This window comes from Solea solea, chromosome 21, assembly GCF_958295425.1.
Source record: "Solea solea chromosome 21, fSolSol10.1, whole genome shotgun sequence".
NCBI classification, from domain to species: domain Eukaryota; kingdom Metazoa; phylum Chordata; class Actinopteri; order Pleuronectiformes; family Soleidae; genus Solea; species Solea solea.
In genome coordinates this window covers 14785084-14811219 of record NC_081154.1, presented here as the reverse complement: position 1 = coordinate 14811219, position 26136 = coordinate 14785084, and the positions used below count along the sequence as shown (strand labels likewise).

General features: G+C 40.4%; 2 protein-coding genes and 1 non-coding gene across 4 annotated transcripts in view; all 3 read left to right on the top strand.

The window, feature by feature from the left end:
* The first annotated feature begins 251 nt into the window (after nucleotides 1–251).
* dbf4b (DBF4 zinc finger B) lies at nucleotides 252–7583 on the top strand. The gene is made up of 12 exons (XM_058620157.1): nucleotides 252–395; nucleotides 934–1104; nucleotides 1698–1895; nucleotides 2176–2226; nucleotides 2317–2386; nucleotides 2610–2674; nucleotides 2866–2905; nucleotides 3048–3093; nucleotides 4273–4404; nucleotides 4488–4626; nucleotides 4723–4856; nucleotides 4966–7583. The coding sequence occupies exons 2-12, from the start codon at nucleotides 955–957 to the stop codon at nucleotides 6323–6325; spliced, it is 2385 nt and encodes a 794-aa protein (XP_058476140.1). The 5' UTR covers nucleotides 252–395; nucleotides 934–954; the 3' UTR covers nucleotides 6326–7583.
* A 2070-nt stretch (nucleotides 7584–9653) lies between these two features.
* Nucleotides 9654–26136, top strand: part of LOC131448629 (disintegrin and metalloproteinase domain-containing protein 11-like) — a 41784-nt gene continuing 25301 nt past the window's right edge. For both annotated transcript variants that reach the window (XM_058621238.1, XM_058621237.1), the window contains exons 1-4: nucleotides 9654–10077; nucleotides 11110–11243; nucleotides 16507–16583; nucleotides 18642–18708. In XM_058621238.1, the coding sequence (XP_058477221.1) occupies nucleotides 10032–10077; nucleotides 11110–11243; nucleotides 16507–16583; nucleotides 18642–18708 (324 nt within the window). In that variant the 5' untranslated portion in view covers nucleotides 9654–10031. The remainder of the gene's footprint in view (nucleotides 10078–11109; nucleotides 11244–16506; nucleotides 16584–18641; nucleotides 18709–26136) is intronic.
* Nucleotides 13061–13133, top strand: trnav-uac (transfer RNA valine (anticodon UAC)). Its single transcript has one exon. It is a non-coding gene; the product is annotated as a tRNA-Val (tRNA).

The window sequence follows — 26136 nt, the reverse complement described above, 5'->3', positions numbered from 1 at the left end:
ATCCTTAAGGCTTGATTAATTTGATTCGAAGGCTTTTTACCGTAAAAACCTTCGTAAGGAGTGCGTCAGCTGTGTGTAAAAATCCAAAATACAGCTTCAAGAGTGACGTGGACACTGATAAAGTATATTCTATTTCTATGACCGATAATTTATTTTCATTGTTTTGCTTCCAGTAGATCACAAAACATCGGTATTTTATGACAATACTAAGCGTTATCTTTTTTATTATATAAATAAAAAACAAAATACTGGAGGCAGCATTTAGCCGGAAGTGACACAGGCGCTACGCTGACGTCTACGCCAGTGTTTTTAAAAAGCGGCGGTTGCTTCTCCACCTTTTCGTGAATGGATATCTACTTTATCTTCGCCGCAGTCCCTCAGTGTTGTTAGAAAAAGTAAGTTTGTGTTTTCTGGAACTTTTATTTACCCGATTGGATAGAAACAAGTGTACGAGCCGATGAAATCCTCATATAAATGAACCGAAAGCACATTTTGTTGTCCTGGCGTCCTCTGCTATATCAGAGGCTAAGCTAGCAAACGTCACGCAATGCTAACCAACAAGGCAATGCGGGTACTCTGTGCTGTCTGTATGATAATGTTTGTTTGTTCTGTAGAACAATTATATGTTGTAAAATTATTTTCGTGTTATAACTTTTACCTCAATTTTGTCTGTAACTTGTCGTTTTTAGATAAACATGTGGATAGATGGATGGATGTACAACACTGGGAAATGTTCACTTTGTTGACCATGTTTACATTCACTGAATTAAATGAGAATATAGCAGGATAGTTAGAAATTCTTAATAGAACAAATGGATGTAGGCACGTCATACAATATCTTATTGATTTAAATGATCCTTAATATAGACTGACAGACTTTCACTGACATCTTGTTTAGTCATTTATTTATTTACTTATTTGTTGTTTTTTTAGGTAAGATCCTGCCCCAGGATCATGCACCAGCAGCAGTATGCAGAGGGGAAAGGCCTTCTGGGCAAACTATGTCCTGGGGAGAGGAAGCTGGCCGGAAAGATCTTTTATCTGGATAATGTGAAGAAACGTCCAACAGCACTGCTTTTGGAGGCCATATCTCTTCTAGGAGGGGTAAGAAAATTATTTTATACATTATTTGCACATTCTGTCATCCTTGAATTATTGCTTTTTTAATCAGCGTTTCATCTATAATGTTGCTGTAATGTGCCTTGCTTTGTTGGGAAAGTCTGTAAAGTTTAGCATTTGCCCAATTTCTTTTTTCCACAGGAAGAAATATTGTGCTAGTTGTAAGGCTCTTTTTTATGCTACGCACGCCACCAATGTGACACCACTTTCTTCAAACATGAAAAACATGCATGAAGCGTCAAATGTTAGCCTGTGACATGTAGTAGTTTTTGATTGTGTGCTAGAATAAACTCAAAATCACACAATTTGAGCTGCGATGTCCACCAAGTCTTTCAAGTTTCCATATCAGCATCACCCTCACTTTTTCCTTTTTAGTAGTGCTGCTCACAAACAGAAAACACTCTGTGTAAGAAAAGATTTTAAAATGGCATAAAGTTTGCACTTCTAAGTAATCGAACCATTATTATTATTATCCACACTAATGATAGGTTCTTGGTCCATCCCGTGCCAAAATTAATTACATTTCTCAACATTTAAGCAAAAACTAATGCATGTGCTTTTTCTTTTCCTTACTAAAGAGAATTGAGAGTTTCCTACACAAGGACGTGAACTTTGTTGTGACTGGAAGTCAAGAGGGTCTGAAGGAAGAAAAGTGTATTGATCCCAAAGGACGGGTAAAGGGGACAAATGTGGAGGTCCAGCAACCTATTAAGCGGCAAGAGAGTGTCCTCAGCAGTGAAAAAAGGCAACCGCAACCAGGAACCCCTCGACCAGTGGTATTTCTCATCAATCACATCTATCTACAGTAAAACCTTCTCACAGCCACTGCTCAAGCTATAAAGGCTGTTAATATTCAAATATTAGACTATATATAAGACTGTTTCTCTGAGTAAAGAAACCCTCATAAGTACATCCATGTCAATATATATTTACTATCTTGATGTACAATCAAAATGTTACTTAAATATTATTTCATTTATTCAGCATATAAGTGAATATTACCATTGAACTATAAGAGAGAAATATTGTAAATCTGTGGTGTGTTTTTCTCTTCAGGCTTGTGGTAGTCGAGGGAAGGCTCTGCTTGAAAAAGCCATTCGCAACAATGTAAGTCAACGTAACCATTTAAGGAGAGAAAAAAAACATGAGTGACTTGGTTTCTAATCTTGACTTTATTCTTATGGATCTGTGTTATAGGAACGACTGCAGGGGAACAATGTTTTGGCCAATGCTCGATCATGGGGAGTGAAGATTCTGTACGTGGATGGTATCCTTTTGTCTAAAGTGAACAGGATCAAATGACTTGGTATAAATCTCACAGTATCAGGCTTTGTCCTGCTGTGAAGCTTTTCTCACAGTAGATGGCACCATACAAGTACTTATTTTCTTTCTCATTGCTCAGTGTTAGATTATTCATATAAGCTCATGAGACTGAAATGTCACATTTCACAGAACAGCGTTTGGTTCCTTTTTCCTTAATGTGTTATCAGATGTGCTTCTATATCTGAAACAAGTGAGTCGAGAGAGCGTCAGTGTGAAACACAAGAGGCAAGAGGTAAGAGTTCCCCAGACATTCTAATGAAGGCATTTTATACTTAAAGTATTACTAGCAAGTAAATAACGAGTGCTAAGTAAAAAACAAGTGTTTTGTTTTTAGAACGATACATTTACAAACTTTGTTATGGGTAATAACATAAAAACAAATGAATGTCCATCTGACTGAGCATGTCAACTTTTTCATTGCAGAGGACTTGCAGTAAACAACAAGGTTCTCCTGCTGTCAAAGGTTGGTTTTGGTTTGAGTGCTGCAGTTTGTTTATTTCCCAAAAAACTATACTTCTGTTGGTATAAGTATTTGGAATTAATATTTTATTGTTTCTTTTTTTTTTTGTTTCTCTCTATTATGTTACTCTCCTCCTGGACGACAGCTGCAGCTTTAAGGTCTCCATATCTGAAGATCGAAGACTTCAGCAAGTGAGTTTCTGCCCTCTCAGTGTTTTTACTCTCAAGCAAAGGAGTGTGATTAGAATCCAAGTACACATCCTCTCCAGCTCAATCCAAACCTATATATTTATTATTTTTCTGTTTTTCATTCCATTCAAAGCACTTAGAAGGTGTGTTTTAGGTCTGCCTGGGTTTATATAATTATCAGATTTAATGTTTTGTCAGTTGAAGCATAATGATAGCAAACCAAGAATCCAACCATCTGTTTTTGCCCTTCATACCCCACTGGGTGTTACAGAGCACTGCAGGTTTGTTTTTCAGTCCAGATAGTTTTCTTACATGAGCCTGTTAAGGAGTCACATCATGTAACATGACAAGCCCCCCTTCTGCGCTGATGCTGCTCCCCAGGAGCCGAGCACTGAGGTGGATACGATTGCTGCTGGGTGAGGCTTTATGAGCTTCAGTGCCAGCTGCTGCAGGGGATCTCTGTGTGCTAACAGGTCTTTTCATTTGCCCTCTTATTTACTTGATTGAAAGTGCTGTGCTAAATGCGTGGGCCACGACAAAGAGAAACTGAGCCCATGTCACCTGAAACGGTTGAATTTGGGCTGAGCTGGGGTCAAAGTCATTTGTGTAATCTCATATTCACTTTTGCAGAATCCAAAAAAGGGCTGATAATTCATATTGAGCAATTAATTGCTTTCAAGTTAAATGGTAAAATATTAACGTAAACACTTTCAACATTTTCGCCATTGTGGTGGTAGTTTAACAACATTGCACATGAACAGATTTACTTTATCAGCAGCACTTGCAGAGTCTGCTCCCATTTCCTCATATTTAGGAATTTTAGACAAATTTTTAGAGCTTTTTTGTGTGGTTTTACATCCAGGAAAGACACATTTTCAGGACAAATACTTCTCAGCTCACTAGCATCCACTATTTTCTAACATATATAATGTGTGAAGACAAGAAATGCTGAATTTGTTTTACAGGAATGTTAAATTACAGTATAATAGTGGATGTCTTTGTTGTATCTTGGTAATGGTTCATCACAGTGATGACTGAACTGATGCTCCACTTTAAAAAGAATATATCACGTCAAATCCATCACTGTTTTCTTTTATGCCTTTAATGATAAAAGTGACAATGATCTGTCTTTTATATTTGCAGTGTCATTTTATTTATTTTTCTCTTTTGTTTTCTCACCAGGAAATATAAGCCCTTGCATATGCAGGCTGTGACATTCCCTTCACTGTGCTACTTGGGCCGATTCAGTCCGTTTGAATCCCCTCCCCCTCCCCTGTTTGAAAAACACACAGAAGAGGAAGGAGTGATTAAGAGGTAAGGATGATAAACTCGATGCTGAAAACACGTCTGCAATAATTAAAAAAAACAAACAAAACATTACTTTCTTTGTTTATTAGTGAGAAGAAACGTGTTGAAGGTAGTATCCAGGACAAGTCCCTGACCCCTCTCAACTGTAACCCCTCACCGTGGCGGCCTCGCAAAAAGGACACATCGTACTGTGAATGCTGTCATCAACCTTTCACTAATCTGGAGGAGGTAGAAATAATTTCGAAATGATTACAGAGTATCGTGTTCTTTTCACTTTGCATAATATGACGGAGCCTTTATTTGAGTCTTTGTTGGTCTCTGCAGCACTTACACTCTGATCAGCACCGCAAGTTTGTGCTGGATCCTTCCAACTACACTGTGGTCGATCAACTTGTTGCTGAAATGGTTCCAGGATTCAATCCCAGTCCATCTCAACAATTGGAAGAAATGTTGATCAGGTGAGTTGGATTTTCACCGAGCAATATCTAAATGACCAGAATTAAGTCTCTGTGTTGCAAGTGAGTGGGTTTAATATTCGTAATGTTTTTTTTTTTGTTTTTTTTCTAGACCACTAACTCCTTTACCTATCCCGGAGGTCTGTGAACTGGAGCCTCTCACTGATGGTGAGACAGAGCGTGCTGTTCAAGCCCTGCGCATACAAAGTTTATCATTCAATACTCTTACTGGGGGTCTTCCTTCTCTTGCCCCTGCCGTCCTATCACCAGGAGATCAGTGTCCCATCCCAAATTCAGCCACACCACCTGCTGACATCAATCCCACAGAATGCCTTTTTCCTCCTGACATCCAGCCCCGCGCTTCAAGCCCCACTATGCCTGTATTAGATATTGAACCGCCAGCCCACACCTCAACCAGCCAGCAGCTAACCCGTTGTTCATCCCCCGACCCGTACTCCCTACCCCCAGTCCTCAGTCCACAAGTCCCTTATTCCTCCTACATTATGGAGACAAACTGCCTGTACTCGGACCCTCCTGTCCTCAGTCCTCAGCCATACTTTGCAGAGGAAACTGTGGAAGGAGTTGCTTGTGAAATGGACACTGCAGAGAATTTGTCTGAGTCTGTCCCGGCTGTCTCCATCCCACTTCTTTCCTCTGAGGCTGTGACAAGAGCAGAACAAATGAACCAGGATAGCTTTTCCGTATCAAGTGGGATCATGTTTTCTAGCAGCGGTGTGAAGCACGAGAAATCTGATTCATGCCGATCACGATCTCTGCCTCGGTCGCCGACTACAGTGCAAAATCCCAAAAAACGCTGTCGATCTGACAGCGCTGATCGTGTCCACAGCAAGAAGAGGAGTAGGAGGGCAGGAGTGACATTTAACGAATGTACATGGACTGAAGAAGAGCATAAATCTAAAACGCCAGAAAGTGACACTATGGCAAAATCTGATTTCCGTTTAGCATATGATATAAAACAGGATTTGACCTCATCATGTCTTCCCTCTGTGCAGACAATGGACATTTTGGGTCATAGTCACACGTCTGCCACAGTTTCTCCCTCAAAGTTAAAGACTTCTAATCCTCCACTGCAGTTCAAGAATGGAAAATGTCCCAGTGGATTTTCCAGTCAAGACTCTAGGCATTCACTGTCCCACTCTACCTCAGTGTGCATCGATTCGACCTTCATCCCAGAGTTGGCCATGTTCTCGCCGTCATCGTCAGACTCGGACTGGGATTGTGACCTGCTGTCGCGGCTGGACACGGCCTCGGCCGCACCTCTGTCGCCCGCAGAGCAGAGCTGCGAGCTTAACAAAGAACTCCTCCACAAGCCTTGCACTTGGATACACAACACCAGCTACGAGTCGTGTCTGCACACTGTCCTTCAGCCGCCAACGGCAGCAACATCACGAGACATGGACCCGTCGGTGTTCTCCAGGACGGTGGTGCAGATTGTTGAAGTTCAGCACTGATCTTTGTTTCTTTTTTTTATGTAAGTTAAATAATTGGAAAAACCACTGCTGGAAGGCACAGAATGGAGTACTAAGTCTTGGACATTTCGGCTGTGTTTCCCACATCAAGAATGGGCAATGGGCAGCACTTAAACCCTATAATAAGCCACTGACGTGTACATTGAATAAATATTTAAAATTTAGTGCAAACTAAAATGTAATGCTCAGCTGTTTTTAGAAAAGCTTATTTTTATTCTCTGTGGTAGTAAGTGCATATTGGATGTTGCGTATGAATTTAAAGAGCGTCCATTATCACCCCCCCAACTCTTCTTGGTGCACAGAACTCCAGCAATATCTGTATGTTGTGCTGACTGAGGTCTTTCAGCAGCCATGTCCGGGAACACACGGTCGTGCTGAGTATTTAATGAGGCTTTTCTGAAGGGGGCATTACTCAATTAGTGTAAGTGCATCTTCTGGATCAGATCCCAACCGCACCAGCGCTGATGGTCAAGCAGGCGAGACGAGGCATAGATGGAATGGAAGCCTCGCACAACCTGTGAGGCAAACCGTGTCTGATCTGATCTCACAGCTTCTTTTTTTTTTTTTTTGTTATTTTAGAGAGATGAACATTTTAGTCATGTACAGCAGCTGAAAGGGGTTTATGGTCTGCTCTCTGTTAGTTACCGTTAAAGCAACACTATGCAACCTTTTACATCAGACTTATTATGACGGGTCACAAACTTGTTTATTCCCACTCTGCACACTTACTGCACTCTGTTCGTTTAGAGACTCAAAACGGCTACAAACAGTCCCAGCAAGGACAATTAAAAACACTTTAGCCTCATTTCCTCACGCATAACTTGTAAATGTACACATACTTACTCACTTGACACTTCCCTCTCATGTCATGCTTCTGCAGAATATCTTTTGGTACTGCGTAAAAATCAGTACAGCTTAGAGTGATGCAGTGAAATTTAGTAGCTTAAAGAGCAGGCTGTACTTATGTGGTCACATGCTGACGATGGCAGAGTAAATTAGAAGTTGTCAAAAAAGTTAATAAATTGAGGATAAACGTCTTAAAAACGTCTGCTTTCACTGTGGCACGTTTGCTACAGTGAGAGAATTTCCTGCAAAAGTTGCATAGTGTTGCTTTTAAAGACTCATCATCGCATACCAAAGAAATAACACCACCTTTTGAATTCATTCATTACATGAAGGACACAGTATCATGTGAAGTGAAGTCTTGTACATTATTTTTAAATAAATGTTTTTATCCTTACACATTTCCTGCTGAATGATTTAGGGAAATACTTTTGAAGCAAAGTGAAGAACTTTGATGTGATGCTGAACTTTTCTTTTTTTTTTTTTTTTTCCCAGATTTCTTTAATAAATGCTGACACTGCTTGCAGCGAGAGCTAAATAGGGAGGCAAGGGCAACACTGGGTCATTGTGTCCTGTTTGGCTCGGAGGTTTCAGCTGACATAAACAATATTTGATATGTAATCTCCAGGCCGTGTTGCATAACCGTATATGCTATAGATTGTTGTAATTACATGATACGTTGTGTGCGAGTGTCTGTGGACAAAACCACCGCTGCTTATCGCACGAAAGGTAAATAATCCCACCTTCAGTTTAGGAGGTTTCCTGATATTTCTGTCGTGTGTAACGGAATTCTTTGGTAAATGCAAAGCAGTGTGGGAGATTGTCTGGCAGTGAGCAGGTGTTTTTTTTTTTTTAAATTTAGGTAGAAATTTAAAAATCTCAAGCATTCTTGACTCGGACTCCTTTTTGTCAAGATTATTATTTGAAAGGTTGCAGCTGGATGGTCCGTGTTGACCGTTGTCTTTTAATAAAGACTGAAATGTTTTTCTGAAGGCCACAAAAGCTGCAACTGTGGCTGCTTACAAACTCCATGCTGAGTCAAATCTTGATTTATTGATTTATTTGGCTCATATGTGAGTTTGACCGTACTGTTTCTGTTTTCTTTATGACGTGAACAGAAAGTAGATTATCTCAAGTGGTCACATCAGAGTGCAAAAACATGAAATTTCAGATTTGGACCATTTAAGCCTAAAGTGTGAATGAAGAAAAAAAAATGTACTCTAGTGTGTAAAATGATGTTGAAATAATTTAATTGCAGAAATTAAATATAATTTTTGCCTTTATTGGACCGTATAGTGAAGTGTGAAAGGGAGGGGAGAGCACACAGTAAATGACTGTGGGTGAAATTTAACCCGGGTCGCGCTCTGAGGTTTTCTCTTTGAAGTTATTTCCATTTGCAATCATTTTTTTTTTAATTGTTGTATCTCATTTTCTGTAATTGCCATTGTGAATTGTATTGGGGCTCTTTTGGTCTTTTTGGACTGAGTGCATATGCTCAGGGATGGTTTGTTGTGGACAGCAGGGGTGAGTGGGTCCAGAGGAGTACAACTGTTTGCAGCCAACTCACTTTCCTAGGATAAAGTTGCTGTTGCCTCTGTCTTTCATAACCTATCCATCTGTCTTCTACCACTTTATCCTCCACATGAGGGTCGGATGACTTTAACGTTGTATGAAGGTCTAGGACCGAAACATAACAACAACTGCAACAATAAAATCATGCTTGCAAGTTTAGACCGTGTGCGAGAGTCTCTTTGCAACAAAATTTATTTGTTGTTGCATTTGCAGCAAGAAGACCGGTTCTTGACCCCGGTCGGAACAAGGGCCTTTCTGCATGGAGTTTGCATGTTCTCTCCGTGTGTGTGTGTGTGGGATTACTCCGGGTTTTCCAGCTACCTCCCACAGCCCAAAAACATGCAGATTTGGGGATTAGGTGAATTAGACACTCTAAATTGGCCTTAGGTGTGAGAGTGAGAGTGAATGGTTGTTTGTCTTTATGTGGCCCTGTGATGGACTGGTCACTTGTCCAGGGTGTGACCCCCACCTTTTGCCCCATGTCAGCTGGGGATTGGCACCAGCACCCCCTGCGACCCTCATGTGGAGGATAAAGTGGTAGAAGATGAGTGAGTTACCAACACTTCATTACACAGTATCATAGGAAAAGACGCTGAAGTTTTAAAATATCACAAAACATACAATAATACATAAAACACAGTCAAAATTGTTTTGTTTTGCTTTTAAAAAAAAAAAAAAAGATGAAAAGAATTAATAAGGGCCAGTGGTTGGGGAGAAAAAAAAATTAAACCTATAATATACATCCAATTAATTTAAATTATGATGAATAGCAGGACGTTATTGCGCATGTTTGAGCAGTTAATTAAATCAGGGGCCTGAAATGTCATCAGAGTGGGAGTGGGTGGGTCTGTCGAGCCCCACGTGCTCCATATGTCACAATATCATCTGCTCCTCGCGCAGCCCTGAGAAAGGACCAGTGAGGTTATAGGCTGAGACATAAGTGAGCGTGTGTTAATGTGTGTGTGGGAGAGAGGGAGAGAAGAGTGGAGTTCAGTGTCAGTGACACACACCATGTTGTTGGTGCTGTAGGATCAGAGCGCAGGAGTCTCTTCAGGGCGCTCAGAGCTGGCAGAAGGCGGACACAGAGGTGAGAGATGCGGGCGCAGCGTCTGAAGGAGGCGCGCTGTTGTGATTCTCTTCATCGTGAAGCTCACTCCTCCTGCTCCTCCTGCTGCTCCTCCTGTCGCTCCTGCTGCTGTGGCGCGCACCGCGCTCCCCATCGATCCATTTAACGGCTTCGCACCGGATCAATCAGTGGGACTATGTGAGCACCATGCTCGCGGTGAGATGCCTGCTGTTCGCTGCAGCGTGTGCCACAGGTAACAACGCTGTGTTTCCTCCATCGCCTCAGTCAGGCTTTAGTTTGCTGCGCGTCACGATCACAAAGAGATGGTGCGTTCACTGTCACTGTTTACCCAACAACGACTGTGTTGTTGCTTTTTAGGATGAGCGCTCTTTACAGAATAAAAGATATGGTAGATCCTCCCGTGTGCACGAGGACACAATTTCGATTAAAATAATAATAACAATAATAATTCCGCCTTTTTTCCACCTATATATATTATATTATATATTTCATTTCCTCTCTGATTTTTTGTAAAAAAAAAAAAAGCTTCCAAGGTGTTTCATTTCAATACAAAGTTCATCTGTGATGGGAATGGCGCGTTATACCACATAACACTATCAAAGAATGAGAGCTTTATGTTTATGTATGTATTTAGTTGGCATAAAATGATAATGTACAACCTTTACTTAACCAGGAAAGAGAATTGAGAGTCTAGACGTCACAGACAGACAAATAACAACAAATGATCATAGAATACTGAAAACATTGATCAAATATGTCAAAATAATCTCTAAACCGTACAATGTGGAATGTGCAGCCGGTTTTCAAATTGCAGTTTATATTTGAAAGCCAATTATGGTCCTTTTTATTGTAGTGTGCACTGAAGTACAGCTGCACAATACTATAAACAAATTATATTGTGAAATTGCAGTAGGATTTCCTATTTGGTTCAGTTTTACTGTCTTTTTGACTAAAAATCTTTTGACATTTTGTTGAATTCCTGCAGCGCTTCATTTTAATGGTTTTTTTTGTCACATATTTCATCTCTATCAAACGATTGCAGTGTTTTTTTTTGATAGTGCAATTTTGTTTTAAGTAAAATTATTGGGCTTTATTGGACAGTGAACAAGTGGGAAGACAACATCCACAGGTGGAATTGAACGCAGGTCACTGCAGCTGGACTCTTTGCCCTATGGGGCGCCAGCTCTTCTAACTGAGCTGTTTGGATTGTTCTGTTATTCATCGCCTTACACTAAACCTTTCCCGGTGCGTCTGTCCTCTGCAGCTCTGCAGGGAGAGCTCCCTCTCGCAGACGAGGTCGTTCAGCCCAAGCGGCTCCTGCATCAGATCTACTCACAGGAGGAGCTGCTTCACAGCCGCCTGGACACCAGAGTCCGAAACCACAGCGCCGGAGAGCAGGTGAGTGCTGCCTGCACCTGTGACTCCCCTCCACATCCACGTGTCTATGTGTGTGTGTGTGTGCCCTCACTCAGCACACATTAATTACCTTTTCCTTTCACTTCAGTGCACATTCATTGTAGTCATCTCTGACATCAAACCAGAGACCAAAGCAGGGCAATCAGAGTGGCATAGATTCATCCTCCCTGTGAAAGTGTCCATGCCACTACAAACAAAGAATAAAGACGAGGGTTCTTTCAGTTGTTCTAAAACCATATAACCAGACTTTATCAAAGTACTGTATTACCCTTTTAGTCAAGTGAAGATGCTTCTAACGTACTAAAACTTAAAAAAAAACATATTTAAAGAAGTATCATGTGATTACTTCTAAAAAACAATCAGCTGCTCTCTGTCACGTTGTGTTTTTCAAGGTCATGTGTCACTATAGTCTTACCCCCACCACCACCAGCACCCACTAGTGACACCTCTTGTCCGGATGCCCAGCTTCCACGATAGGGAGCAAGACAAATGGGGGGAAAAAACAAAGTCAGCCAACTTGCTCTTCTCCACTCTGTTAGATTATATTTCATGCCTCTACCTGTCCTCTCTCATTACCCTTGCCATAAAAGCTGCCTGTCAGTCAGCGTCAGGCCGAGCAGTGGAAATAACACCGTTCTGCCTTTGAGTCGCCCTCTGTGGTCAACACGTTGTCTCATGACCTTTATCTCTCTCTCTCTCTCCCCCCCCTCTCCCCCTCTCTTGCTCTCTCTTATCTGAGACTAGAATATTATGTGCTCCTTAAGTGTCCTCATCATTTTCATTTCTATGTTGGATGGTGGAGTCTGTGCAGCATCCTTTTAGCAGTAACCTATACAATACATTAAGCACTGTAGTACTTATAGAGCAGGTTATTTTATAATGACAATGGAAGAAAGGTAGGCGACACAGTGGTGCAGTGGTTAGCCGTGGTGCCTCACAGCAAGAAGGTTCTCGAGTCCTGGTTGGTCCAGAAGATTATTGTTAGGTCTAGAAATAATTCACTAAAATTAGTTTCTTCAGATGGCAACATCTAAATGAATGAATGAAGTTTATGCAAACAACTTTTTTTCTATAGGTTTGTAGACCACTTTCTTTTTTTTATTGAAGTTTAAAGCCACTGGTTTGTCGAGCATTCACAAATCTTTATCTATCAGACATTGTGTCGTGATAATTATCAATATTGACTGGTTTGAACGTTGGTAATTATGATAAATATTTGTATTCATCTTTTGATCGTGATCTTGAAGTAGTTTGGTCCCTAAAATGTAGGAAATGTTAAACATTTCTTTATCGGCTCTAAAAGATTATGATCTTTATATTCAATTTTCTGTCAGTGCCAACAATCATCACAACATTATTCAGATTGAAGAATCTGAAATCAACAAACTTTTATTTTTTTATTTTGTGAAGAATACAGTTGCCGATCAGTGTTGGTGAAGTAGTGACATTACAAAGTTACTGCCGTTAAAAAGTAACCAATGATGTTGCAACGTCACCCTCTGAGACACGTTACTTGTTAATTGACTTTTGCATGACTGGAAATGAAAACTTCGTTTGACCATAAAACTCTTGTGGTGGAAACATTTTCCAAACTCTGTAACATTTGTTCTTTTCTCTTCTTCCTCCATGTTCAAGCAAACATTGTAGAGGCAGCAACAGATGTTTTTTTTAGTCACACATGTTTCTTTCTTCATTAAGTGTAAAAATGTTATTTATAATCTTGTAGGAATGTAGGGAACTCCACAGAGTGACAGCTTCAGCTCGGTTGTGGTTGGAGGACACAGCCGGAGCCACTAACTGGTTTCATGGTGTAGTGGTCATCACGTCTGCTTTACACGCAGAAGGTCCTGGGTTCGAACCCCAGTGAAACCAGTTTCTTTGGATAGTCCATAGCCAAGAGGAAAAGGACTTAGCTTATAAGTGGAGGATTGCAGATCCCTTGTTTCTTACCCACTTCCACCACTGCTGTGTAAAGGGTTAAATGCAGAGGTCAACTTCTCTATCACTAATTGGTGTGTGCAAAAAAAGCTAATTCTATCAAGCGATATCCTCCTCCTTCCTGGGCCTCACAGCTGCAGGTGCAAGGTCCTCACGGTTTACAGACACTTGTTACCCTCCATTTAACTGAGATAATCCACAGATACTTCCACTAAGGTGTCTGTCTGTCAGTCAGTTGTAGAAATGGAGCAAATTCCTTGAGGATTTTCTCTTCTTATAGTAAAAAAAACACCAGCAGGAATAAATAGTAGAAGAAAAAGTGAGTATTCTAATTGCGGACTTACTCATTATATGTGTGTAAATGGTCTGTATGTTCATCATGTGATAGGCTGGTGACCTCTGTCAGTGTCAGCTGAGATTGGCTCCAGCTCGCTTGACCCTTGAATGACATGTGGTGTGAAATAAGGATGGCTGGATCTGATGATATATTCAACTGTATGTGTAATATGAAAGGTGGCGGGTGGAAGGTGTTGCTTGTAGCGATAAATCCACTGTGGACTTTCAAGGTCACAGCGAAACAAAGCAGTTTCCAATAGAGGGTACAGTTTGTTTCCAGTTTGGTTGATTACACAGTTATTTGTGTTTCCATTGTCTAAAGTCGAGATGGGACCAAGACCAAAATAACGGACATACGTCCCAGGTTGAGCACAGTGGGGTGGGCCTGCAGTCCACTGATAGGTCAACAGAGAGTTATTAGTATGTGAACCTGCAGGAAAATCAGATTTTTTCATTTTTGTAGTGTTAATTGCACGTGATTGCAGTTACATTGTTATGTTTGTTTTGCAGTGCTCCCCACTGTCGTCATGGCCAGCTTTACGTCACAATGACCTTGTGTGTTATGTTAAGAGTGATGCAAAAAAGAGTGTCTGAAACCCAGTCAGTGTTCAGTGTTTAGATGGAGACACATCTGTGCTGCACAGATTTTTGATTATCAGGTGAGACGACCAAGAACTGAGTTTCTGGAGTTAAGTTGAAAGGCTTTATTGAAGACTGCTCAGATCCAAGGAGACGTGGGACAATGCCAAACATGAACATTAACAGTTGTCATTGTCATTCTGCCAGTGAATCTCAGAGTCAAGGCATCTTGGGTTGAGAGGAGAGAGAGGCGTCATACCTAGAGTCGACCTTGGGGAGGACTGCGTAGTTAACTTATCGGTCTTTTGCCCCAGAGAAGTTCAGTTCAACAAAGATATAATGAGGAACACTCTGCAGACAAATGATGGATGCCAGAATTACACAGAGGCCTTTGTGATTTGCCAGTTGTTAGGTTTGTGCTGAGGAATGTAAGTTGCTAATTTAAAGAAGGTGTTTCAAACCACCTTCAAATCTATCAAGAATTAGATTTAAGGGGGGCGGAAACAATGTCATGTGGTCTCTGCTGTCCACACCTTCACAAACTAATCCGGACAAAATCAAGATATGCAAATAAATCTTCCTCACTTCTGGCGGTCTGAACGAGGTCTAAGAGGTTTGCAGAGAGCGCGCATCAATGCTAATGAGAGCCTTTTGCCTTTCTGCTGGCAAAGTACCGGAGCCCACTGATGGTAGCCACCACAGAGCTCCATCTCATCATGAGGATGAGACTCACCTTGGACCAAGGTTACACTTGATCCAAAAAGCCTACGGGATGATAAGACTGACTGTGCCGTCTTCAGAGAGAGAGAGAGCGAGGGAGGGGTTACTGCTGGAGGAGGTCGTTCTTTATCATCTCAGTCCTTTTTTTCTCTCTCCTCTATTCAAGCTGTTAAATGATTTCATATTTAACCTCCATCAGTTGACTTCCCTCCTCCACTCCGTCTTCATCATATTCTGGTCCAAATTTATTTTTTATTTTTTTCCCTCAACAATGTCTTTTTCACAGTTTCATCAAAACCATGACATACTTGACAAACTGTGTGAGTCACCTGTCTGTGTCACTGAGGAGCAACGCCGTAGGAATAGGAATTACAGGCGCACAACTGACTCATCTGAAAGTGCGCTTCCCATGTCATAAATACTCAAATACAAACATATATATTATATCGTAAACTGGGGAAAGACCTTCGAGAGCAAGCTCTTTTTCAAGGTCAAAATAAATGTATAGGAATTACATTTTTAAAAAGAAGCAAATACAGTAGATCAAGCCCACAAGCACTGTTTTAAAACTTGTGCTTTTTATATATTATATTAATATTTTTCTTCCAATGTCCCTGTAGAAGACAGGAGCCCTAAGACATATGTGAGCAAGTGTAGCATTAAAATTGACCTCGACACTGATCCCTCCTGATTCATGTAGCATATGTGCTGTATGTCACTTAAACCAAACAAAGAGCACAGCATTGGGGCAGAGAATGGGAGTAAAACCCAGTGCTCATCAAGAATAACAGTAATAATCGACACCAAATAAAATGGAAAAACAAAAATGACAGCCGTGTACAAAAAGATATGATACGTTTTGATGTAGAATTTAAAAATCTATTCATTTGTGACGATTTAAATTGTTAAAAACCAACACGTTTTCACTTGAAATGTTGATGAAATGAAATTAACAAGGCCAAGCAGAAAATATAAACAATGCAAGAGTGAAAAGAAAAATCCCAAAGATCATTTTCATTTTGCATTGCGATGCGAGTCCTAACAAGTTGGTTGCAGATCTAACTCACCTCTGTTGCCCCTTCAAATTTATTTATATCCAATTAAAAAAAGTGTATTTGAAGCGTGTTGTGTACTGTTTTTCAAAGCCATCTGACTTACTGGTTTGATTTTTGTAATTAAAAATGTCTTATTAGAGCAGCTAATGAGTATTTCTAAACTAGCACTATGTTAGTATAGTCACTAAATAGACATGGAGGCGCTGGTATTAAACGCTTTTTATTCTCTTGATAGAAAATATAATGGTCACGAATAGAGTTATTTTTGCACACACATCAATTAGTGTTAGTGAATTTGACCTCTGCATTATTACACACCAGTACTGAACACACATATGAGCAGTGGGGGAGCTGATGCCTTGCTCAGGGGCACCATCCTGGGATTTGAACTGGTGATTCTCTTGGCCATGGGCTGCACATGTCGGAAAAATAAAATAAAATAGTGATTTTTGTTTTACCTCAAAGCTGCTTGGGTAAAATAAGAGTGTTCGGGGATTATTCTAAAATGATGTGATGATTAATGAACAGAATTAAAGAAAAACTAAATCAGTTAAACTACGAGTTTTGTCACTTTCTCATTCGTATTTCCATTTTTTTTTTCTCTGTCACTTCCTCAGCCGGTCCATCTGGCCCAGTGCAGCTTCCTGGTGAAGGCCTTTGGCACTTCTTTCATCCTTGACCTGGAACTCAACCAGTAAGTCAGCACATCCACACTGACCCAACTGGATACAGCTGCCACTCACTATCTTAACATGACATTAGAAAAATAACACAACGATTTACTAACTAGCTAAAGCACATTTGAACATTAGATTAGATTCCTTTATTGTACAAGTACCATGAGATGTCGTTTGGAACAATCGTCATCACCACATGCTCATTTTAAGTAAAAGATAAATACAATACAACTAATGTAAAAACAATAACTGCATGATAAAGTGCATAAAGTGAGATGAATATTGCATGTTATATATATATATATATATATAACTTCTGTGCAGTTCTTCCAGTGTTGGAAGCAGGGTGCCGCTGATCCTCTGGGCAGTCTTAACGATGCACTGCAGGGTCTTTCTGTTGTCCGAGGTGCAGCCAGAGCCCCAGGCTGTGATGCAGTATGTGATTACTGACTCTATGGTTGCACCTGTACCATAGATGAACAGCAGCCGTGGTGGGAGTCGTGCCTTTCTTCAGGCTCCTCAGGAAGTGGAGCCTCTGGAGACCTTTCCTAGCCAACATGATAGCTCTACTGAAATTGAACTAAATTGAATTTCTCAAAGTCAGACTAACACACCCAGATAATGCGATTTGGAGTTGAGCTACTGCTGCGTCCATACATTCAGTCAAGTCAGAAAAGAGGCTGGCCTGCATGTTCTGTGCATGCACCACAATCTCCACAAATACCCAGAAATGATAGAATAAGTAGAATAGGACAACAGAGACTCTCCACTAGTGGTACTGCGTGTGTACTGCGACTGTTGTGGAGAAAATAATCGACAATGCAGACAGATGTAAAGTATTTACAACCTGAGCGAGGCAAAGCTTTATTTACAATCTACACGTTACACAGCAAAGACGACCTGGGTTTGCATGTTCTCCCCGTTTCCTCCGGGTTCTCCAGTTTCCTCCCACAGTCCTAAAACATGCAGATTTTTAGGATTAGGCAAAATTGTGAGATTTTTTGAGTGTGAGAGTGAGTAAATGGTTGTTTGACTCTTTGTGGCCCTGTGATGGACTGGCAACCTCCACATGGTGTAGCCTTCCCATTATGGCTGGGATTGGCACCAGAGACCCCTGCAAGCCTCATGTGGAGGATAAAGAGGTAGAAGATGGATGGATGGATGGATGTTAAACAGCAGTGGAACAGTCAAATAGCCTCGCTGAGCTCAGATCTGACCACTTTCTATGTACACTTACAGTGTTGTCCTTCCACATGAGTGTATTACATTGCTTAATGCGTGTGCGTGTGTGTGTGTGTGTGATATTAGGAATTCTTCCCCACATTTCTCCAAATGTTTTCCTGTTATTATGATAAAACAGCTGACACTCCCCAGTGTTTTAAGGTCATCATGTTCTTGGCTCATATTCACGGTCAGAACATTGTCTCCATCCTGGCAGCGATCATCATTTTAACACTGTCATCACTTATTCTCCCTGAATCCAGGGAGTTTGGCTCCTTTGTTTGGTCTCTGACCTTTGACCTTTCCCTATATATTCCTCCTTTGGGAATCACTGGTGCACATAATAAAACAAATACAATTTTAATTTCCTCTCTTCCTCTCCGCAGTCCTTGCTGGTCTACCACTTACATCTATTGGATTAATGAAACACCTGTGCCTGGTTCTGAGAATCAACAATTCTTCACGCGCCGTTTTACTTATGAATCAGTGATTTGTTTATCTCGACTGGTGCAAGTCTAAATAGCGTTTGCACAAATAGCACTCTGTGCTGAGGACCTGTATGACTGAGTCTCCCACTGCTATAGTTTTGTGCTTTTAAAATGAAACAAGGAAGAATTTACAGATATACAGTAGTAGGTAGCATTTCTGCATATAAATATATAAAACTCACACAAACTCACAAGAAAACCAAACCAGATTCCCATGATCCTATGCTGTTTCCCAATTTTATAAAACTAAATCATCAAACTTTTGTTTTTGTATTGATTGAGAAACCCTTAGAGGAGGAAATGACACACTGTGCCTTTAAATATGATTTGAATGAAACCTTTAAATGTTGTCCTCTCTCTTCCCAGTAATCTCCTGTCTACAGACTATGTGGAGCGGCACTATGAGGATGACGGGCAGCTGTCAGAAAGTATGGTAGGTTACATAAATGGTTTTGGGCTTTATTTGTTTTTAATGACCAGGATTTAAAGGGACAGTTCTGGCTTTGGCACACGCTCACTGTAAACACTGTAAAAAAAAAAAAAAAAGGACGCAAGGAAAAAACAGATAGTCATTTATCAAAAACTTAACTTGAGTGAGAATTAGCAAGTGGTTGTGAAGAATCTGAACTACCACCTCAGGATTTGCAGTTATTTTTTCAGAAAACGTACGTTCACAGATGTCACCTGCAACAAAGGCAGCAACAACTATTCAATTAATCGATTATTAATTCATCAGTTCAATCAGTCCATTGATTTTTTTCTATAATTAAAGCAAGCTTTTCTGATTTTTCAGCTTCTTAAATGTGACTATTTTCAACGAATAAATCATGAATACTAAATAACGTTGGTTTGTGAAGAACATCATCATGTCTAGGTTTGGTAAAAACTGATCATTTACTCGATTCATCTGTGAAAAATATCAACAGATGAACTGATTATGTAAATAATAATTAGTTGCAGCCCTACCTGCAATCAGACTGCTATAGGATGATACCAGCTGTCAATCACACTGGTGTCCACTCATATGTGCTCTGTTTTATCATCTGTTATTAATCAAGTGAGAAGTAGAAAGTCATTGACTTCTATTCAAACTGAGTTGTTTAGCTTTATTACTTTTCTGTAGTTTCTGTAAATTGTGATGGAGAGGTTTTGCTTCAGGTGTGTGTGCAGGCCCACTGTTTGTTCTGCTGTCGTCTCCTCAAGCTGTAGAAATGTGTCCTGAAATATATTTTAGCTGTAGCTGCATGAGCACCAATGATGGGATGGCTGACATGCTCTCCTCTCTGACATGCAGCAGCAGTATAATTATGTTCATGAGTCTCGCGTCTTCACAGTGTCTCGGCCAAAGACAGAAAGTCAGTGCAGACAGATTTGAGTGTCGACACCGTCTGGGGTTGACATTCACCTTTTGTCTGTGTCCTCCTGCTTTTATTTTGGTCTTTGTCCGTCCCTCTCTCGGTCTTTGTCTCGCTAATGCCTGTTCTCCCGTTCCGTCCCCTTTTCTCTGCCAAAGACCACCTGACCAATTAGTAAATGGTTGCCGTGGTAACCAGCAGCCAGCAGCAGCAGCACCAGGGTGGGTTTACATTGTCATGTCGTGACGGGATTTGAAATCATGTCCATTTTTCCATATTTTGCAACCAACTCCTGGCCTGACCTTTGAAAATGTGTCATGTGTAGAAACTGTTATATACACACATTTATTTCTTCATATTTCTCTATGAAATTAACAACCAAGTACACAGATTATGTCAGAAAAAGTTGATGATTTAACATGTTCTAGAGGCTTTAAAATGAAGATCTAATTTGATGTAGGGCTATTCATCATAAAAAAGGCCGTTTCCATTTTGATTTATTTCGTTTTATTGACGTGCCAATAAATTCCTCCTGCCTTTGTGTGTCACTTAGTTATTGGTCCCTGTGGATCTGCACTCTTGCACTGAGCTGGTGACTGTCTCGTTTGGATTGAATCACAGTGACACAGACGAGAAGAGGAATTGAGTTTGTGACTAGGAATTGATGGAAGCTCTTCTATAGTTGTATCAGTTTCCGGCTTAAAACACATGTTTATTTTCAATTTTTGACAGGCCCCTTTCTATCACATCTCTCCTATCACAAAGTATGATGTAATGTCATTATCCAATAAAAAAAACTGTAAATACAGTCATGAAATTCATCAGAAAAAAACACAAAAAAGTGACAGGACTCTTTTCCATTGTGGTCCTGAGTTCATGTGCTACTTAAAACATCATGTAGGTCATAACAACTTATAGATGAGTCGTATAAAAACATATATAACGTGTCTGATTGTGTATGCAGCATCAATGCAATAAACATGCTTCTCTTTGCTCTTTCAGGACGTTGAATTTTCAGTTGTCTCATCTCAAAATGCTGCGTCAAAGTCGAGACATGAAAAGTCCAGCTTATCTGATTCACCTACAGTTATAAATGATTTGTTTGTTGCTCTGGGACATTACTGTTTATTTGTCTTAAGTGTTTGTACAAGCAGATTATTATTTCATTCATTTAGTTCTTTATTTCAAAGGGGGGGGGGGGGGGGGGGGTCCTTGTCCTCTGAGCAATGATAACACTTATCGCCGGAGCCCGTGCACCTCGTCTGAAAGTCACTCACAGTCGGCGTGCGTCTGTTGTGTCAGGCAATTTGATTGCCTCCATTTAGCCCTGTAATCCTACCTCTTATTTATTTATGCTCTTGTCTCGGGCCTAAGTGCTGTGCGCCTAACTTGGCAATATGAAGATGAAAGTCTATCTCTTCCTAAATGGATGTAGCGCTGCTTAATATCAGTATGCTTCAAAAAATACCTGGACTTAATCAAAGAGTTTGCATACTGTATGTCTGCGATCAGAGGCGTTCACCTGAACTTAAGGATGAGAGTTTGATGGTCAAAGAGTGTCATCTCATGAATCTGCTACATTTTTTAATAGCTATAGTTTGTGTTTCAATAAATAAAGGTGTGTGCGTTAGCTCGTGCAGGACACAGTAGTCGTACATCCCAGATATAAACAGCTGACAGCCGCCGGACCACAATCAATGAGTCAGGCTCCAGCCACACTCTCACTAAGTAACACTCCTTCATCACTTATGTCTTGCTGCACAAATGCTGCCTCACACCACGGCCACTGGCAAAGCCATGCTGCTCTACTCCAGCATCCTTTCTAGATCAGAGTGGAACAGAAATTCAGAAATTTAAAACGTTATTCATTGTCTTGCTTGGGCTCACTCGTGCTGAGCTTTCCGACGTTGCTCTGCATAGGCAGAATTTGACATGCGCTGGGGGGGGGGGGCAAACATTTCTGTGTGGAGTTTGCATGTTCTCCCCGTGTCTGCTTGGGTTTCCTCTGGGCTCTCCGGTTTCCTCCCACCATCAAAACATGTTAGAATGTTAGACATATTTGGTCAGGTTGGTCCCTTTTGGTGCAGCGGCTCTGATCAACCCACTCTTCCGTTGTGCAATTTTATTTGTATACTGACAACAAAGATAGTTTGGTTCCTTATATTGTGATAAAGTCAAATAACAATTCTCATAGGCTTAATTTGTTTCTGACCACTTTAATCGCACATGAGCTGGGCTTGAGTTACATGGGAAGCCGAGCTTACATGAAAGTAGTAAAGTCATGTATCGGCGGTTGTATGACCAACAACCATTATTTAATGGCAAGTAATGCAGTTTTCATTGCTATGTTTATAATTCACATAAAGCAGATAATCCGTCAAACAGAAACATATTTCCCAACCAGCAGCATCATGACGGACCCCAGTGAACACTAGTTACTAATGATGAAGCACAGCACACACACACACACACACACACACAATATACAATATTTATTAAAAATAACAATATGGATTTTAATGTCTGCTCAAAAATGAATCTTTTAAGAAACAAAATATCATAAATAAATAAATATAAATTGTACATTTACAAGAAATGTTTTTATTGCACCTGTTTTTGGACTTAATGTAGTTTTCATAGTTTAGGGTTAGAAAGCAGAGATGTACACCTGCAAAACTACTTTTGGATTAAAGGTCAGTGATACATGACGTACAGTATTTCCCTGTTGCCTCTTTTCTTCGTGGTCACGGCAGACGACTGCAGTCTCAAGTGGCAGACATGACATGACATGAGCGGAGTTCATTACAAACACCTGAAACTGACCCTCTCTATGACTCTCTCTCTCTCTCTCTCTCTCTCACAGCGTCCTCACTCCAACATGTGGCTGTAATCTCCTCCTACTTTTCTGAGGGCTGTTTGATTATTTAAAATCCCTCCGGCTGTAATCCTGCTCACATTAATGTACAGTTTTTTTCTCCTCAGTTATTGATCGCTCACATACGTAAGTCACAGCAGGTGTCGTTGTGTTGTCTCATGACTGTAACGAGCAAGGCATCATTGAAACACTATATTCCCAACATGATCATGTAGGTGGAGCCTTTAACACTGTACAGTAATTATTAGTAGTTATAATTTCATTAAGTATGGTTTTACTATCAGAAAGGTTGTTTTTATTGATGTCACAAATAGGAGGCATGAAGTTTTGAATAGCTTAAGGTTGACGGTGCCTTTGTTGTCATTCTGAACGTCTTTCTGTCGACACATGAGGAGCACGTCATTTATTACTCACGCTCCTTGCACGACGGTGTAAGTAGCGATCAAATGTGAAAAGCTGCTGCACTCCTGTGGGTCGTCATTATTTTGTTGTTGATTTACCAGCTCATCTCGGGGGCGATAGATACTATCAAGTTCCATGCTGGGAAGAGAATGAGCCAGTTCCTGAAAGCCAGGATAGCTCTGCTTTTTTAGCATTGATTTTTTTTTTATTTATTTATTTTTTTAAATGCCCATTTTAAATCTGTCTCTGGTATATCCTCCATGTTTATGGAAATGTAATTTATTTTACTTATTAGGGATAATCCTGACTCAGGCTGAATGATTAGGGGTAAAACATTGCAATGTTTCTGGTAAATGTTTTATCTTATTTAATGATGACTATTGGTCAAATGTTTTTTGTATTACTTTGTATTATTTTGTGTCTTTTTTAGTCTTTCACTGTACAGCACTTTGGTCAGCTTATGCTGTGTGTAAATGTGCTTTATAAAGTAAATTTACTTACTTACTTTACTAAATGTTATGGTTAGAATTGCGATATATTATATATACTATATATATATATATATATGTATATATATAAGTCACACTTCAGTGCAGTATTTGTTGTGTTGTAGAGAGATGGAGCATTATCACATGAGAACTTAAAAACAACAACTGTTGAACGAAAAATGTAGAACAATTAAGTTGCCACCTTTTTAAATTGGTAATTTTGTTGTTTTAAACTGCATTTTGATTTCACAATGATTAATTGATGATAACCAAAATTACACTATACTTAAATAATTGTGTTTGGGTTTATGTGTGTGTGTGTTTTCTGGTATTCTGGTATGTTTTTGTATCCATTTGTATCAAAAATGGTACAATGGTACATGTGGGTTGATCAGAGCCACTGCACCACAAGGGACCAACCTGACCAAATATGTCTAACACGTGTTCACACGTGTGATTGGCAGCAGGGATTATCCATTAAGAACCTGGTTGCAGGAGAAAACCTGCAAAAATGTGGGTTACAAAATGTCTATATAGTGTCAGCCCAATTGTTATTCTAGAGGCTTCAAAACTAAAATTCAGATTCTTATCTCCACTTGTGGTTATCTCAATGAGTATGGGTAACACGTTCTATTACAATTAAATAACATAAGATTTGATTGAGAGATAGCGAGCGAGAGAGAGAGAGAGAGAGCGAGAGAGAGACAGTCACAGACACTTACTGTTATCTTTGTTTCACATGTCCTGAATTACTACAGCCTTGAGTTGGGCTCTCACTGGTTCTGAAATATCACTTCCTGACTCTTCTTTTTCTAAATTGTGTTGTTTGATGTGGAAATCTGGATGTCCCCTTCCCTAGAGTGGAACTAGATTCCCTTTGTTCCATTTCTTCCATTTGATCCCTGGCTTTCCTGCTCTTTAATTACTCGACACACATGTACTGTATGCATGCATGCGTCCGCTTCTGAGGGTGTAGGTTTTCCCTGAGCTGTGCAATAGTCGCTGATATCCAATAGTCGGGCCCACCAGGTCGCCCATAGGCCCCTCTGTGACAGCAAATACCTGCTCTGTGTTTGTGTAGGGGATCAGCAACAGTCCATGTGCGTAAAAAAAACTGTAAATACAGTCATGAAATTCATCAGAAAAAAACACAAAAAAGTGACAGGACTCTTTTCCATTGTGGTCCTGAGTTCATGTGCTACTTAAAACATCATGTAGGTCATAACAACTTATAGATGAGTCGTATAAAAACATATATAACGTGTCTGATTGTGTATGCAGCATCAATGCAATAAACATGCTTCTCTTTGCTCTTTCAGGACGTTGAATTTTCAGTTGTCTCATCTCAAAATGCTGCGTCAAAGTCGAGACATGAAAAGTCCAGCTTATCTGATTCACCTACAGTTATAAATGATTTGTTTGTTGCTCTGGGACATTACTGTTTATTTGTCTTAAGTGTTTGTACAAGCAGATTATTATTTCATTCATTTAGTTCTTTATTTCAAAGGGGGGGGGGGGGGGGGGGGTCCTTGTCCTCTGAGCAATGATAACACTTATCGCCGGAGCCCGTGCACCTCGTCTGAAAGTCACTCACAGTCGGCGTGCGTCTGTTGTGTCAGGCAATTTGATTGCCTCCATTTAGCCCTGTAATCCTACCTCTTATTTATTTATGCTCTTGTCTCGGGCCTAAGTGCTGTGCGCCTAACTTGGCAATATGAAGATGAAAGTCTATCTCTTCCTAAATGGATGTAGCGCTGCTTAATATCAGTATGCTTCAAAAAATACCTGGACTTAATCAAAGAGTTTGCATACTGTATGTCTGCGATCAGAGGCGTTCACCTGAACTTAAGGATGAGAGTTTGATGGTCAAAGAGTGTCATCTCATGAATCTGCTACATTTTTTAATAGCTATAGTTTGTGTTTCAATAAATAAAGGTGTGTGCGTTAGCTCGTGCAGGACACAGTAGTCGTACATCCCAGATATAAACAGCTGACAGCCGCCGGACCACAATCAATGAGTCAGGCTCCAGCCACACTCTCACTAAGTAACACTCCTTCATCACTTATGTCTTGCTGCACAAATGCTGCCTCACACCACGGCCACTGGCAAAGCCATGCTGCTCTACTCCAGCATCCTTTCTAGATCAGAGTGGAACAGAAATTCAGAAATTTAAAACGTTATTCATTGTCTTGCTTGGGCTCACTCGTGCTGAGCTTTCCGACGTTGCTCTGCATAGGCAGAATTTGACATGCGCTGGGGGGGGGGGGCAAACATTTCTGTGTGGAGTTTGCATGTTCTCCCCGTGTCTGCTTGGGTTTCCTCTGGGCTCTCCGGTTTCCTCCCACCATCAAAACATGTTAGAATGTTAGACATATTTGGTCAGGTTGGTCCCTTTTGGTGCAGCGGCTCTGATCAACCCACTCTTCCGTTGTGCAATTTTATTTGTATACTGACAACAAAGATAGTTTGGTTCCTTATATTGTGATAAAGTCAAATAACAATTCTCATAGGCTTAATTTGTTTCTGACCACTTTAATCGCACATGAGCTGGGCTTGAGTTACATGGGAAGCCGAGCTTACATGAAAGTAGTAAAGTCATGTATCGGCGGTTGTATGACCAACAACCATTATTTAATGGCAAGTAATGCAGTTTTCATTGCTATGTTTATAATTCACATAAAGCAGATAATCCGTCAAACAGAAACATATTTCCCAACCAGCAGCATCATGACGGACCCCA